General features: G+C 38.8%; 1 protein-coding gene across 2 annotated transcripts; it reads right to left on the bottom strand.

The window, feature by feature from the left end:
- Positions 1–311: 311 nt before the first annotated feature.
- Positions 312–14,060, bottom strand: si:ch211-218o21.4 (actin-associated protein FAM107A). 2 transcript variants are annotated; one of them, XM_044352344.1, is made up of 6 exons: positions 13,993–14,060; positions 9,299–9,835; positions 7,779–8,080; positions 5,174–5,276; positions 2,457–2,598; positions 312–992 (listed from the first exon to the last, which is right to left on the bottom strand). In XM_044352344.1, the coding sequence occupies exons 3-6, from the start codon at positions 7,894–7,896 to the stop codon at positions 873–875; spliced, it is 483 nt and encodes a 160-aa protein (XP_044208279.1). In that variant the 5' UTR covers positions 7,897–8,080; positions 9,299–9,835; positions 13,993–14,060; the 3' UTR covers positions 312–872. The 2 variants fall into 2 exon arrangements, with proteins under 2 accessions (XP_044208279.1, XP_044208280.1); XM_044352345.1 differs by lacking the exons at positions 9,299–9,835; positions 13,993–14,060 and adding an exon at positions 8,814–8,870.
- Positions 14,061–15,726: the final 1,666 nt, after the last annotated feature.

Raw genomic sequence — 15,726 nt, forward strand, 5'->3', positions numbered from 1 at the left:
AACACAAGAACTGGGGTGCAGAAAAATGGCAGCAGGCATCTGGACTGAGTCAAAATTTGAAATATCTTCATCAACAAGAAGAACAAGGGGTCCTGCAACACATGGTCTCTGATCTCAACATCATGGAGTCAGTCTGGGATTAACATGAAGAGACAGAAGCAGCTGAGACGCCAAAATCCACAGAAGAACTGTGGCAACTTCTCCAAGATGCAGGAACAACCGACCTGCCGAGTACCTGAAACACTGAGGAGAACTGCTGCTGTTAAAGACAAAGCTGCTCACAGCAAACACTGATTTACTTTAGGTTTCTGCTGTTTATTCAACTTTGTATGAGGTTAATTTCTATATAAAAAGTATTCCTGGCATTATTATTGAAAGCATCTTCACTTTACGGCCTTTTTTCACAAGTGCCTAGAACTTTATTTATAAAGTTATAAGATCCTTTCATTGTCTCTTTCTGGCAGTTGAATAGTCTCATAAGCTTAAATCATAAAGACATTTTTAATATGCATTCACAATAAGGACATTAGCAAATCTGACAGATCAAGTGAAATCATGTTTGTTTTCTACAACATACTACTGATAAATAACAATTGCTATATCAAGCATAAATACTGACAAATATTAGACTTACACAACACGACAGATGACATTTCTTCACATATCTACCATAAAAAAATCATCCAATTTCCATTTTTGCATTCAAGTTCCTGTCAATGTGTCCATATTTTAAAAATTCTGTATTTCATCCACTTCTTCTATCTTTTAGCATACAGCTTGTTACTCTTGCACACAAAGGCCAACAGATGTTGAGAAAAGTCAGATTAGACAAGATATTAATTTACACTCTGGATGCACTCTCCAGTAGCACTTCAGGAGTTTGCAGCCTTGTTCTGGATCACTGAGTGGATCTTTCTCAGGTTCTGTCGGACTCTGACAAACTCCATCAACTGAGCTTCCTCTGGTGTTTTCTCCTCTTGTTCATTCTGCCTCTGACAAGAAAATAAAGAAAACAAGAGAAACGTTACTCATGTAAAGATGGTTAAACATATTACCTCAAGATGAGGTAATACGTTGAATACATTGAAGGATTTTGTGAGACAGGAAATGGAAATGATCTCTGTTTTGACAGTTTCTCTAGTTTTCAGCTATCTGTCCTGACTAAAACAGGATTTTTCTTACCCTAGAAACTGAGATTTTCTAAAATTGTTTCCAGTATATAAATCTATCCATTATTTGTGTGAATAAAAGGTCTTGCATCCGTATAGTGGCCCCGAGGATTAGCCACATCAGCCCAGTGGTCTTCCAAGTGGACAGAAAGGTTCCCCAAAAAGCATCCAAACGGCAGTTCAGGTGTTGCCATTTTGCACAAAATTGACAAGAAAACCCTTACAAAATGCAACATCTGGGCCAGGGACAAGTAACAAAGACATTTACACTCACCAAGAAATTTATTAGGATTACCTGTGTGATCTAATGCAATCCAATACAACAACTGGATGAAGCTTATACATTTTCAGTTTTTGTTAACATTGTCAGAAAGATGATAGTTCTACTTTATGTTTATTATTGAGGTCGTTTTGGGTGGTGATGTACTGGAGTGAATTATATTTAAAAGTGTTCCTAATATTTACTAACCTGAGGGAGACAAAAATTAACTTCACTGATTTGTCCACGTCCTGTAACTGTAAATTATTTTCCAAGAATGTGCTGTTGGACATTTATACAACAAGTATTTTCTGTTGAGCATGACTGTGTACTCTATATTCAGAACTGGGCTCTTTTTCAAGAAGCAGGTTTACTGAGTTATCTGGATATCCAGTTTATTCCCCTGAACATTGGACCTCAATTAAACTGTGCCCTATGTATGCTTTATTAATGCTGATAAATGCTGATTAAATGTTGATTTTCCAGAAGTGTTGGATTGGACATTGTAGTTTATTTTTGCTTTTCCTGATGCAAATGTATTCATCATATTAGTACATTTGCCAGTTAATACTGATTCATGATGTATAAACATAGCAAAGTAAGTGAAATTACATTGAAAATGCTCACACTTTTTAAAATGTTAAGAAACGAATGGTTGTATAACTATCTACAGTATAAAAATAACAAGGAAAAAAGTCCTCTATAACTTCCTGTACATATAATCCTATAACTTTGGGGACAAAAACAAACAGACTAACTCAACTTAAACATTTTTAAATGTATTTAAACTACTTAAGACATGATTTCATCATCATCAGTGTTATTTTGACTCATCAGTGTTATTAAGACTTTTGATTATTGTTGTAAAGTTATGAATGCTCTATAGGAGGAGTTAACAAAGACATTAATGACCACATAAAAATGTCCTTAAATCGGCTTACAACTACATTGTAGTGTGTAATAAACCATTTATTAATTGTTTTTATGCTGCTTATAAATGCCGACTATAAATAAACATGACTTACTACCTGGAGTTGTTTCTGCTGACGTCTGAATAGCTCATCCTCCAGAGGAGTCCTGGTGTGTCCCTCCTCTTCTCGGCCAGTCTGCACCCTCTTCCTCCTCTCCAGCACCTGCTGAAGTTCTGACCTGCTGCTCAGCACCAGACCTCTGAGCCCATAGACAGAGACAGAGCTGGAGTTAGAAAAGTTAAAGGACAGATGGTTTATAGACATTATCACAGGGTTAGGGTTTTCTAAAATTTGAAATATGGACAAACAGGTTAAATTTTTACCCTTATTTTACAGTTGACATAATCACCATTCAATCAGCCAACTCACACGGAGTAGATTATGTAAATGTAGAGTATTCACAGCATTAGTATTTGGCGTCTAAGCTCTGACTTCATCACTCCCCACAAGGAAACACTGAGCTAAGCACAGTAGGGAGTGGGGAGTGACGACTAACTTCCCCCTTAAACCGCATTACATTCAGAGCCCAATGCCAGCCACTATGAGGAATCTGCTGTGTGTGGACCTAGACACCAGACGCCATGTGTCCATTCCCCTAAAAGGCACCTCAAAACATGAGGGGGATCCAATGAAATGAGATGGATAAATCTAAACCCAGTAGTCCACCTGGTATGCAGCAAACAGCTGAGACAGCAAATAATAAAATCCCAAATTCATGGGTCAGGACAGATAATTTCTTTTTATCAGCCATTTTTGTAGATGACCAACAGTTTAGATTGGCAGAGAGTGGCTTTCAATCTGACTGATATAAAGAATACCCCCCAAAACAAAGAAACACCCTCTATCACCACTGAACAACTAGTATGACAGCAACATAAAGCATGTGCCAGATGAAGCAGGAAATGATCTCAATCGCCACACAAACTTAATTCACAATTGACAGCTTGTAGGTAAGAGAAGCATAAGAGTAGAAACTAAACGTTTGCAAGATATGGCCACCAGCAGATCAGTGGGACTGCAACTGAGGGACAGGAAATTAAAGTGCAAGACTCCTGAAATCAACGTGATATAATCATCTAGATTGTTTCATGAGAGAAGAGTCCTCACTCTGTTGGAGTAGTTGGAAGAGCACAGAGCACTGTTTGTGGAAATGTGAAACTTGCTCCATGTGTAAGTCTGCTGTTTTGTTGACCCAACTATCCACCCCAACCTCCTTCCTACGTGGACTATGTCTGTATGTAACAAATGTATTGTATGGCGTATGAATGCAAATATATAGAAATACAGGTTGTTTTGGGGCACTGGCCTAACCTTAACCCTAACCCTAACCCAGATCCTAACCCTAACCCTAACCCTGATCCTAACCCTAACCCTAACCCTAACCCTAACCCTTCCTACGTGGACTTTGTCTGTATGTAACGAACGTATTGTATGGCGTATGAATGCAAATATACAGAAATACAGGTTGTTTTGGGGCACCAGCCTGACCTTAACCCTAACCCTACCCCGGATCCTAACCCTAACCCTAACCCTGATCCTAAGCCTAACCCTAACCCTAACCCTAACCCTGAACCTAACCCTAACCCTGATCCTAACCCTAACCCTAACGCTGATCCTAACCCTAACCGTAACCCTGATCCTAATCCTAATCCTGATCCTGTCGTTTTTCTTCAGAAGACAGTCTTCTTGTGGCTAACTACATATCTAGGAAGACGATGTCACTATCCTTAATCATACCTACAAAGTGGGGAAACAGTGTTGTCAATGATCACAACACCAGACCTATTTGAATCTATGAACATTTCAGAAATGTTGCTGGTGATAAATTGGAAACCAGGAACCACATTTCTCCTGGTAAATTGCAGTGGTGGAATGTGACAAAGTACAACTCAAGTACAATTTCATGCTACTTTATACTTCCATCCCACTACATTTCAGAGGGAAATATTGTATTTTTACTGCACTATATTAATGTCACAGCTGTAGTCACTAGTTCCTTTCCAGATCCAGATTCAGGAGAACTTTATTGTCAACTAGTCTATATACAAGTAAGGGAGAGGAATGAAATTTCATCTCTCAGGGGTCAATGGTGCTACATGTAACATTTAAGCAGTGCAAATCATTTTACAGGTAAAACATGATGCATTTCATGTGCTTTCACATTTGTAATAAGATCACTTTGAGATCTGTTTTCACTTAAACATTAAAGGATCTTTTTTGTTTGTCAGTTTCAAAAGTCACATTGTTGTTTAAAAGAGTAATCAAATATTAATATAATTGTAAACTTGGGGCATTAAGATAAATTGAAGTTCTGTTAAAAAGTCTTTCTGGTTGTAACTTTGTAAACTGTGAGGTCAGATTAACAGGCAGCAACACTGAGATCCAATGCTTTCACTGATACAGTGTGTGCTGTCAGGACAAGCCAATGGTGGAGCCAGGTCAGTAGATATCACTTTACACTGCTTCATGCTCCCAGTGGCCTAGAGGACTGCAGCAGCATGGAGAGAAGGTGTATGATTGCAAGTCTGTGAGAGAAAGAATGAGACTCTCATGTATTCTTAATGACACCTGCTTTAGAGAATAATGACGGAGGAGAGAGGCGTTCCATACACTACAATGATGGAAACAAAGTAAACAAATCCTTTGAAAAAGCCGACTAAAGATTATATAGTAGCTCTTTAGTCAGGTCCTCATCTTACAAAGGAATAACCATAAAATCTTGTTAATATTTTACAAAGGATTTGATCATTTTGTTTCTGCTGTAAGGTACCTACCGTTTGTGGGCCAGCAGCAGTTCTTTGTGAAGCTCATTGTGGGTCCTGGAAGCCTTGATGGGGTTCGACTGACCTGAAGAGGCCTCAGCTCTGACTCTATTATCTAAAAGAGAGATCACATGACTTTTTTAGGATGATGTCCATTGTGATTGTAACCCATGAAAACAGCACTGAATTCCTCAAATGAAACAGATCATCTTCACACGGCTGAGCAGAAGGGAGAAATGAAGAAGACTGTGTTGGGCTGCTCATGATTTTGCTGCTATCACTGTATGACAAATTGTGAACATATCAGTGATATTTAAATGTTGCCATGATCTTTACAAAGTAGCAAAAACTCACAAGTAAAGGTGTCACTTTCCTCACTGAATAATGAGTAACACATCATCACTAATTAGCAACGCCACTGAATGTGCATCCCGTAGTATTGAGCAGCTGTGGTGTCACATGGTTTGCTGATTGCTTGGCTGCTAATGACATGCCACATTTAGGACCTAAAAATTCTGTTAGAGGAATAGTTCAACACTTTCTGAAATACAGTTATTGGCTTTATTTCTGATAGTGTGATAAGACGTCCAATATCAGTCTCAAGTCTGTGCATGAAGTACGAAGATGGAGTCAAGACATGGTTAGCTTAGCTTGTCCCGACGCTAGTCTGGCTCTGCCCAAAGTGGAAAGTTGCCTACCAACACCACTAAAGCTCACTAATGAACATGTTTTGTCTTTTAAAATTCTTACACAAACAGAAATGTATGCATGACAGTTTGTGGTTACAGGGGGAGTTATGGAGGAAGAATAAAATAGCGGGCACAGTGACTGTGTGCAGCTTCCTGAAGTACAGAACATGTACAGAAACCAAAACCCAAACCCGCACTCACACGGGCAGATGCATAAACTGTTGTGATAATAGACATAAATCCACCTAAAACCACAAATTGAGGCTTTTTCAGCACCTTTTTTGGAAAAATATTTTTTTAAGATACAACACACTCTCACACTCGTCCTGTTGGGAAAGTTTCCCTGAGATACTACTAATCCAAAGAGAGGAGAGTTCTCATCCTTATAGCCTTTTCTCTAGCACAGTTGAAAAGATACCATTAAAGCAGAATGTAAATCACACATTTGTGTATCTTGTTATCAGTCACATAGTCACACTCTTTCCTGTCAGGCTGTTAGAAGCATTGAGATTATTTTCTCCAGCAGATACCATTTTTCAGATCGTCTTTTTGAGTGAAGTGTAATCTCCATAGACAGTTGGTCAAATCACACAAATCTCCCACTGTTTATATGTTCTGAACTTATTACCTGTATCGATATTGACTGATCGGCTCCCAGTTTGCCTGTGAGCTCGCTGGTTTCACTACAGACAGGGGAAATAAAATCAATGAATCAATAAACAAACGCTGTTGATTTCTTCCCGTAGAGCCTTCATGAATACTCAAATCAATTTCAGTAAATTTCTGCTGCCAGTCAGTGCAGACAGTTCGGCCGGCCGCTGCCAACTCCTCAGGAGCTGCAACTGACAGACAGCTGGTTCTGTGGACAGACACCCGAACGCAGGCCGGCTCATGTCTCGCTGTCTGTGTGGATTGGCCATAACAGACACACCATATACTGACCTGGAGACACTCGCTATCCTAGCAACATCAATACTACAAACAACCCATAATGCAACACCCTCTCTAGAAGCTGATGTTACATCGATATTCTCTCCATTAAAAATGTATCTCTGATGTCATGAACATGTAATTGTCTAGTCCTTTATATATGACAACCTTTACTTTTTCAAATGTACAGTCATTTTTGGAATAAAACATTGTCTTATATCTGGGCCAATACGTTAACATTAGTGAGCTTTAGAGGTGTTGGTTTGTTGTTCCCCCTGGTTTCACTATGCAAACCATGTCCTGACACCATCACTTGTTTTGGGCAGGGAGGAGGACAATCTTTCCTTATTCAAATCAAGTGTTTAAGGATAGATAATGTACAGATTGTAAAGCCCCTGAGGCAAATTTGTGATTTGTGAAATTGGGCTGAATAAATAAAAGTGTACTTGTCTTAAACACACAGACATGAGCCTGATATCTATCTCCTCATCTCACCCTCAGAAAGAAAAGGTAAATGAAAAGACTTTCCTCATTTTGTACATTTCTGGGGCATGGCATATCTGAAACATATGTATGAAGGCTGTGCTCTAAAAATGGACCAGGAATCAGTATACAATATGTTAAGGGTTTTTTTTTAGGCTTGAGATATAAACGTGCAGCATAGAAGATATTTTCTAATGCCAGGTTCATGTCACATGGGATGGATAATAGAGAGGGGAAAGATTCCTGTGTTTGCAACTTTCAAGTGTTCATGTAGGTCAACTCAAGACAGTTGTATTATTACAGAGTTGGTCGAGGGAGGGTTAAAATTCTGAGTTTCATTTTTGCCATTACGACTTTGAGGTTGACGTGAATACTATTTACAAGTTGGGATCTTGTAATTGCAATAATTCCAATATAACATGAACGCAGCATTATCATCTCTGTGGGAAGGAAATGAAGACAGACTTCTCAAGCCACCTCATACGTCCATCTTGTTTTATTCAAGATGTACTGACCTCTTCTGTGACTGTTGTTCTGTGGATGAGTGCTGTTTATCATCCTGTCTCTGGAGACCGGCTGGATTTCCACATGTGCTTGATTATTGTCGTTAGGAAATGAACCATTGAGGGACATGGTGCCCTGGAGTTGAGGTGTATTCAGTTATACTAAGAAGCTTGGGCATAGGGCAGGGTAGTTTGGCAGTGGTAGGAGACAGAAGGAAGGGGCAGAAGTAGTTCTCAGTGCATGAAAAGGCTCGATGAAGGGCAGCACCCGAGGACCTGGTGTAGAGCACCAGCTCCTGCTGCATGCTGGGGAGCTGGTGGGGGGAGAGGGAGCAGAGGGTGGTGACTGGCTCAGCATCATGCGAAGAAAGATTGAAATCAGAGAGCAGAGCAGACAGAGATACAGTAGTGTGGAAACAGATAGCTTAAGTAGAGATGCATAATGTATCCTGAGAGTGAGCAGGTGTATATGTAAATGACTGATCAGAGCAGATAAGCAATAGCAGAATGACAGAGATTCACTATCAGAACGGCCAGCTAGCTCACTGAACCAGAAAAGAGAGAAGGAGAAGAAAATAAATGGTGTAGCATTTCAGAACTAGAAAATATAGAAACTGATGAAAAACTCAAACTATGCCCGAAGAAGAAAAACACACATATACTGTATACAAACACTAGTATTTGCATGAATTTGTGACCAGCACTGACGCTGCTCTCTTGGGTTCACGTATTTTACTTGAAAGAGAATTACAGTCATAATACTAGTAAATATTCTGGAGCATATAGATAAAATGTAATACATTGTGCATAAAATTCATTTTGTGTTAAAAATGATAAATTATTAAAATGCAGACTAGCATTTCTTGTGACACATTAGATCCTGATCATTGAGGATGCTCCTTAATATTAAGGCCTTGTTGAAATATAAGGAGGTCACTGACACCGAAGAGGAATGACACATCTAGAAACTTTAGCAGCTGCATGCAGCATATACTTCAGACAATGCAGTCGAATCTAAAGGAAAACGCATGCAGGCTTCAGACCTACCTGTGCTGGTCTGGTCCTTCATGAGAGGCTGTGAACATTAGCCATAGTGTGAAGCAGACAGACAGTGATACTATTGAGAGTAGTGTTACTTGAGAGTATTGAATGTGACACTGAATTACTGTCACAGTCCACCGGGAGACACTGTTTGACAACTAAGATTAAGCAACACTGCTGATGGTGCTGTTACCAGTTTATATACAACATGCATGGAATCAGCTCTGCAACGTACTGCACGAAGTATTCTCATCTGAATATTAAGCTACAAGAAACTTAAAATTGTTCATTTGATACTAAATACATTTGTGTTGGTGGTGAATTAATTCTATTGTCTTTATTCTGCTGTTCAAATGCACAGTCTGAATATTTGAGAATTGTAGTATCACCTTTGTTTGTGATATACAGGTTCATGAGTTCATTAGCTCCCTGCTCAGATCTTTATTGTCATATGCACTGAGAACAATGATAATGATATATGATATACTTACTCTACGCTTCTTATTGGATGTGAAGTGTTCACTACTGTACTGTTTGCCAGATGGCTAAAGTGTGAACAGGCTGTGTTGGGGTGAGCAGGGTTGCTGATGATGTTTGGGGCCTTCCTGTGGACCCTGGTCTGGTAGATGTCCTGCAGTGGCAGAAAGGCCGTGCCTGAGATAACCTAGGCAGGGATTTGCAGTTGCCATACCAGGCCATGCTACAGCTGGTGAGGATGCTCTCTGTGCATCTGTAGAAGCTGCTGAGGATTCTGGGTGACATTCTGAACTTCTTCACTCTCCTCAGGAAGTATAGACATTGTGTGATGTTGTGGGACCAGGTGAGGTCATTGCTGATGTAGACGCAGAGGAATTTAAAGTTGGTCACCCTCTCTATCTCAGACTGGGGCCACAATCATCTCTTTTGTTTTGCTAACATGCAGGGATAGGTTGTGGTCCCTACACCATGTCACAAGATCTGCCACCTCCCTTCTATGATGGTGACACACTGACCTGGAGGCTTGTGATGAATATTACAGAGGAAGAATCCTGTGGAAGCAAAGAATGGCCATGAGGATTTGAGTCTTATAAGGAACTGAAAAACTGATTTAATAGAAATTTAATCACTACTAAATTCTTAATGTTGAAATGAAAACACCACTGATTTCATAGCACTGAAATATTTGAATACTTCGAAAACCATCTATCTGAATTTATGTGGTCTGAATTTGTTTTGCTTAATGAAATAGTTTAAGTAGTGTAAACGTAATTTAAAAAAAAAATCATTCTAACTTAAATATTTTGTGTTTCTATGACATTTTCCTCCTTTTTGAATTAATTAAATAATTAAATTAAATTAAATAATTTTTGATTAACTTGAACTATTTTGCAGATTAAGTAAGCACAACTTAAAAGTATAATTTCACTGTACTCATTTCTATTGTTATAACATTAGTGTGTGTCTGACATCAGTGATATCAGTATCGTTAGTGCGTTTGGTGAGGGATAATAGGAAAGCATCCAACCGGTTTATGTGAGCACTGTCAGGCTGAGGAGACTATTACACATGCAATCATAGATTGTACTAAGTATGATCAAGAAAGACAATATATGAAAGAAGAACATAGGAACTAGATGTGCAGAGAGCCCAGTATTTGTATCTATATTTGTTGAGGAAGCAAAATTATTTATATTTGCATTTGAATAAAAGTGGAAAAGGTGTAAAAAAAAAATACAATTTTTGTATTTATTAGGCTTTTCATTTTAAGATATTAAAGTGTTAGTGTAAGTGTTTATGAATAAACTCTCATACTAAGGAGGTCCTCACACCGGTTTGCAAACTCCAGTCTCCCAGATCATAGACGACTGCACTGACTACTGAGCTAAAACCAATCGCATTGCAAATGTGCAGACAGACCTCTACCTATTTATACACCCATAACACAGAGACAGAACATCATGCAACATGTAGGGAAGAACTTCAAAGGTGATTATTGCTTTGCACTTTTCATTTATTGCCTAATTTTTCCAACCTAACTTTGTGGGAAGGAGAAGAGGAACAACAGGTTATGGAGAGTCCCTTGAGAGCACTTTGCGTGTGTCAGTAGTTCAGCTTTATCTCTGGGGAACACCCCCAACTCCAGGAGTGATGTCCAAATAAGGAAATGTGCATCATGTAGCAGGTGGATGTGACTCCCCTTGTTGAGACCTGCTGATAGACATAACAACGGAGCAGAGGAGAGACACTGAGATAGTGATGTAACCGACCTGCATGCTGGTATTTAACATGTTTTTTAAATTTCTTCCTGAAAACAAATAATTTTAAAATTATTTCTACAAAATAAAAAAAAAACACCATTTGTGCTTTGCTGAATAATGTATTTGTATTTGGGCACACCCTTATTAGGAAGACTGGAGTTCAGGAGCTCAGGATTAAAACTTTAATGAACCTCATCAGCATCATTGGTCTCACTGTAAGTTTTAAATATTCATGTCTTCACATTTCTTTATTTAAACATTTGTTAATATGTAGAGATTGATCATGTTGAGCTAACTGATGTTAGCCAAATAATTGCTAGTTGACATTAGCCAGCAGTTGAGTCAGGAGATTCACAGAATTTAATTATTTGGACAAGCTTGAATTATTTGCGCAAAGTTACTGTATGTGTACTGTATGTAATGTTAATTTAGATTATTTATAGCTAGAGATGTGGTCGTTGATGGCAAAGTAAGGCTTTCACTTTTTGTTCTTTCAAATGTTCATTGAAACATGATGAATAATTAAGCGTCTGCTTATTATCTATTCAAAATCAAAATGAGAGTAATGTAACATTACAAGGTCAAAGTCTGAACAATTGCTGCAGAACATTTGAAGTAGTGTGCCTTCAAAACCAGTAGGTGGTGGTCTTGCACTGCCAAGCTGAAGTTACAGCCCATGTACTGCATTTTAAAACAAAATAGAAGATACTAGCTAACAGTTAGCAAGCTAACACAACCTCACCTCACTAAATTAAGTCATTTTTGCCCACATCAGCCACAAGACACGGACAGTTGTATGTGTGTTGAATGAAAACAACATTAATTCAAACTTGTTTGGAGAGACAGATTATAACAAAGCATTATATTTCTAACTTCTAACTGAAACCAGTCACAGTTGGAAGCTGAGGAAACATGCCATGATTAATTGTTAAGTAAGTGAAATGAGCTGGTTAAACCGAAGTTAATGTTATATTTAGGGATGTGACACTTATTGGGGAGGCCATTTTGGGCATGTATTGTACACGAAAGAAAAATAAAACACTGGGTTAGTACACAGTGTCCAGAATTTACTCCCGCCAAGTGCCAGATATTTGTAGACACCATGGATTCTTTTGTGATTAGTATCTCTCATCATGGGAAATCCCCCAGCAGTCTAGGCTTATATAGAACCATCCCCTATAACTAGGAGATGGTGCAAGGCAAGCCTGGCTGGCCCTAACTATAAGCTTTATCAAAAAGGAAAGTTTTAAGCCTACTCTTAAACGTAGATAGGGTGTCTGCCTCCTGGACCCAAACTAGAAGATGGTTCCACAGGAGAGGAGCCTGATAGTTGAAGGCTCTGCCTCCTATTCTACTGCTGGAGACTCTAGGAACCACCAGTAAGTCTACATTCTGGGAGCACAGTGTTCTAGTGGGGTAATAGGTACTATGACTTCTTTAAGATATGATGGTAAACTCCCAGATTCCTTACGGTGCAGCTGGAGGCCAGGGTAATGCCATCGAGAGTAGCTATATCATTAGATAATGTGTTTCTAAGGTGTTTAGGGCCAAGCACAATAACTTCAGTTTTGTCAAAGTTTAGCAGCAGAAAATTGCAGGTCATCCAGGTCTTTATGTCCTTAAGCGATGCTTGGAGTTTAGGTAACTGATTGGTTTCATCTGGCCCCATTGATAAATATAATTGGGTGTCGTCTGCATAACGATGAAAGTTAATGCAGTGTTTCCTAATTATATTGCCTAAAGGAATCATATACAAAGTGAATAGTATTGGTCCAAGAACAGAACCTTGTGGAACTCCATGTCTAACTTTTGCGTACATGGAGGATTCATCATTAACATGTACAAACTGAAATTGATCTGATAAATAGGACTTAAACCAGCTTAATGCAGTTCCTTTAATGGCAATTAAATGTTCCAGTCTCTGTAATAGGATGTGATGGTCACTGGTGTAAAATACAGCACTAAGATCTAACAAGACAAGTACAGAGAGAAGTCCTTTGTCCAATGCAATTAGGTCTTTGCGTGTGTGCTGTGATGTGCTCTAAATCCTGACTGAAAATCCTCAAATAAACTATTGTTATGTAGAAAGTCACATAACTGATTAGAGACTGCTTTCTCAAGGATCTTAGAGAGAAAAGGAAAGTTAGATAAAGGTCTACAGTTGGCTAAAACACCTGGTCCAGATTAGGTTTTTTAAGAAGACGTTTAATTACAGCTACTTTAAAGGACTGTGGTACATAACCTGTTACTAAAGACAGATTGATCATATCTAGTAGAAGAGTGTTAACTAAGGGTATGACTTCCTTAAGCAGCCCAGTTGGGATGGGGTCTAAGAGACAGGTCATCAACCTGTTTGGATGAAGTTAGTTCAGAAAGGTCGAGTGGAGAAAAGTAGTGTAAATATATATCAGGTTTTACAGCTGTTTCAAAGGTTACTGTGAGGTTTGAGATGAAGGAATCTGTTCAGCACAGATGATGAGATGACAGCAGACAAACAAACTGTGGCTCCTTGTAGCTCACTCTAAATACAACACAGAAAAAGCTTTAGTGATTTAGGTTGTGAATTCATACAACCACTTTTACCTATCACCCTCAAAATACAAAAGTACTTTACTAAGTGTCATATTACCTAGTATCATTCACCTAATATGTTGGTTGACTCTGACTGACACAGCATGCAGCCAGTGAGGATTTGTCTGGTGCAGGTTGCTAACTGAAAATATAGTTTATCATCCAGGCTGCTGTAACTAACATAAAGACTTTACAGCCTGTTGATAATAACATTTGTTCCCTGTTGACCCTCATGTTCCATCACATGAGCTACATTTGTTTACAGAAACAGGCTGGATGCTAACGCTAGCAAACCCCAGCAATAAAACACAGATGACACTGCGCACATCAGTTGTAATAATGTTAGCCACAAATACATGACGTTAGTGTTTACTTACAGTTGAAGTTGTCTCGGGGGAATCACTGTGACAATACTACCCTGTCTGTTAGCTAACGTTAGCCTGAGCCAGCAGTTTCTAAAACATTTCAGGTCATCAGGTTGCAACGTTTCAACATTAGTGGTGCTGAAGAGCGACCAGTCACTCACTAGCTAAGATGGAAAGCCATGGAAATGTAGTGTAGGTGTGCATGTTTCTGCTTGTTGTTAAAGCAGTGGGGAACAGTATAGTGACTTTTGCAACTGCATTGCATACTGCCTTGTTGTTTTCGTTGCTCAGCTGTGGAGCCTCCTTAAAACATCCATGTTGGCAGCAGAAGTTCTTTATTGAGCGTCAGCCTGGCAGTGTGAGCCTGTGAGCCTCTGCTCAGGGTGAAGAAAACCTGAAGTTACAGATAAATTGCCACACACATTAACAAATCACCCCATATTTGCAGATCTCTGCCAAAGAAGAAGTGTAGCAAAAGTTACATGTGAAAAAACAACCAACTGAGAGGCGTATCTACGTTTTAACTGATGACTCGTCTGTATTTCCAGCTCTTGGAGCAAAATAGGCTTTTCAGTCATTAATATGTAATGCGTATTTACAGATTTGTCTAAGCATTCACAAATCTCACACACACAGATTCTGAACACACATCTGCAGATTCCTGTACTTTTAGCTCAACATAGTGACTCAGAGAAACTCTCTTCCTGTACCAAGCATTTTCTTCTTCTTGGAAACTGCACTGCAAAACTTCCCCAACCCAAAAGTCAATGGTTCAATTGTTTATCACTTTAGTCATTTCTATTTGAACTCTGTTTGTTCAGCTGTGTTACACTCAGTATAATGTTTCAGGTACTGAGGAACAATGAAGGTGTATGAGTAATACTGAGTGTGATGTGGAAACTTGAAGCCTCCAGTGCACAAACACTGAGAATTAACTTTACAATGAAGGAGGAGACATCTGGTGTCCAACAGTTAAACTTCTGAAATGAAATATATTACATGTTTTATAGTATTTATAGATTTTGGAATTTTTAATGGGGGAGAAAGAGTAGATGTCATTTTAAGGATTTTAACAAGATAATTTATTTTACAATAAAGATCTATTCTATATACATCTTAAAACATGTCTGAGGAGGATCTTTAAGTTTATGTTAACTGCATCTTGGAGGACTTGTTGTTTGGATACAGGATGCAGTATTAGGTTGCTTGTGGATGTTACACAGGTAGGAACTTTAGTATGGGTGCGTGACCCAGGGGCCTAGAATAAAGGGCGGAAGTCAAGCCAAAGAAACATGTCGAGTAACAAGTTTAGTGTTGCTTTCTCCAGTAAGCTGATTTATTAAATGTCATGTACACAAGAAACCTGGTTTCTATAATTGGGTTAGGGGATTAAAGAAAACTGGGGCTGTTTTTATCAAGCTTCTCAGAGTAGAAAACTACAAAAGGAAAGAAACAAAGCTACTCACATGTGTTAAAAAGTCAATGTAGCCTATCAAGTAAATTAAAATAAAAGATAAACCTAATGTGACTCAGCTGTGTGAAATCAGCCCCATTCAACCACATTGTTTTACAGTTGTCATACGTTGCAAACGGCGTGCTGTGGTCACCACTGTATGACATCTTTTCCTCCACCGTCCACTTCCCTTTTAAACCTGCAGTGAGGATCTGTTACATATAAATGAACAAAAGTCTCACACTGCAGCTTTAACTACACCAGACGTTAACTTCTGTTCCCACATGAGGGGA

This window comes from Thunnus albacares, chromosome 5, assembly GCF_914725855.1.
Source record: "Thunnus albacares chromosome 5, fThuAlb1.1, whole genome shotgun sequence".
NCBI classification, from domain to species: domain Eukaryota; kingdom Metazoa; phylum Chordata; class Actinopteri; order Scombriformes; family Scombridae; genus Thunnus; species Thunnus albacares.

Bases quoted from the DNA above. Each gene is read 5' to 3' on its own strand.
- si:ch211-218o21.4 (XM_044352344.1), bottom strand. From the start codon at position 7,896: ATGTCCCTCAATGGTTCATTTCCTAACGACAATAATCAAGCACATGTG. The intron at 5,277-7,778 runs GTCAGTACATCT...TCTCTCTTTTAG, and splicing joins GAACAACAGTCACAGAAGAG to ATAATAGAGTCAGAGCTGAG. The intron at 2,599-5,173 runs GTAGGTACCTTA...CTATGGGCTCAG, and splicing joins CTGCTGCTGGCCCACAAACG to AGGTCTGGTGCTGAGCAGCA.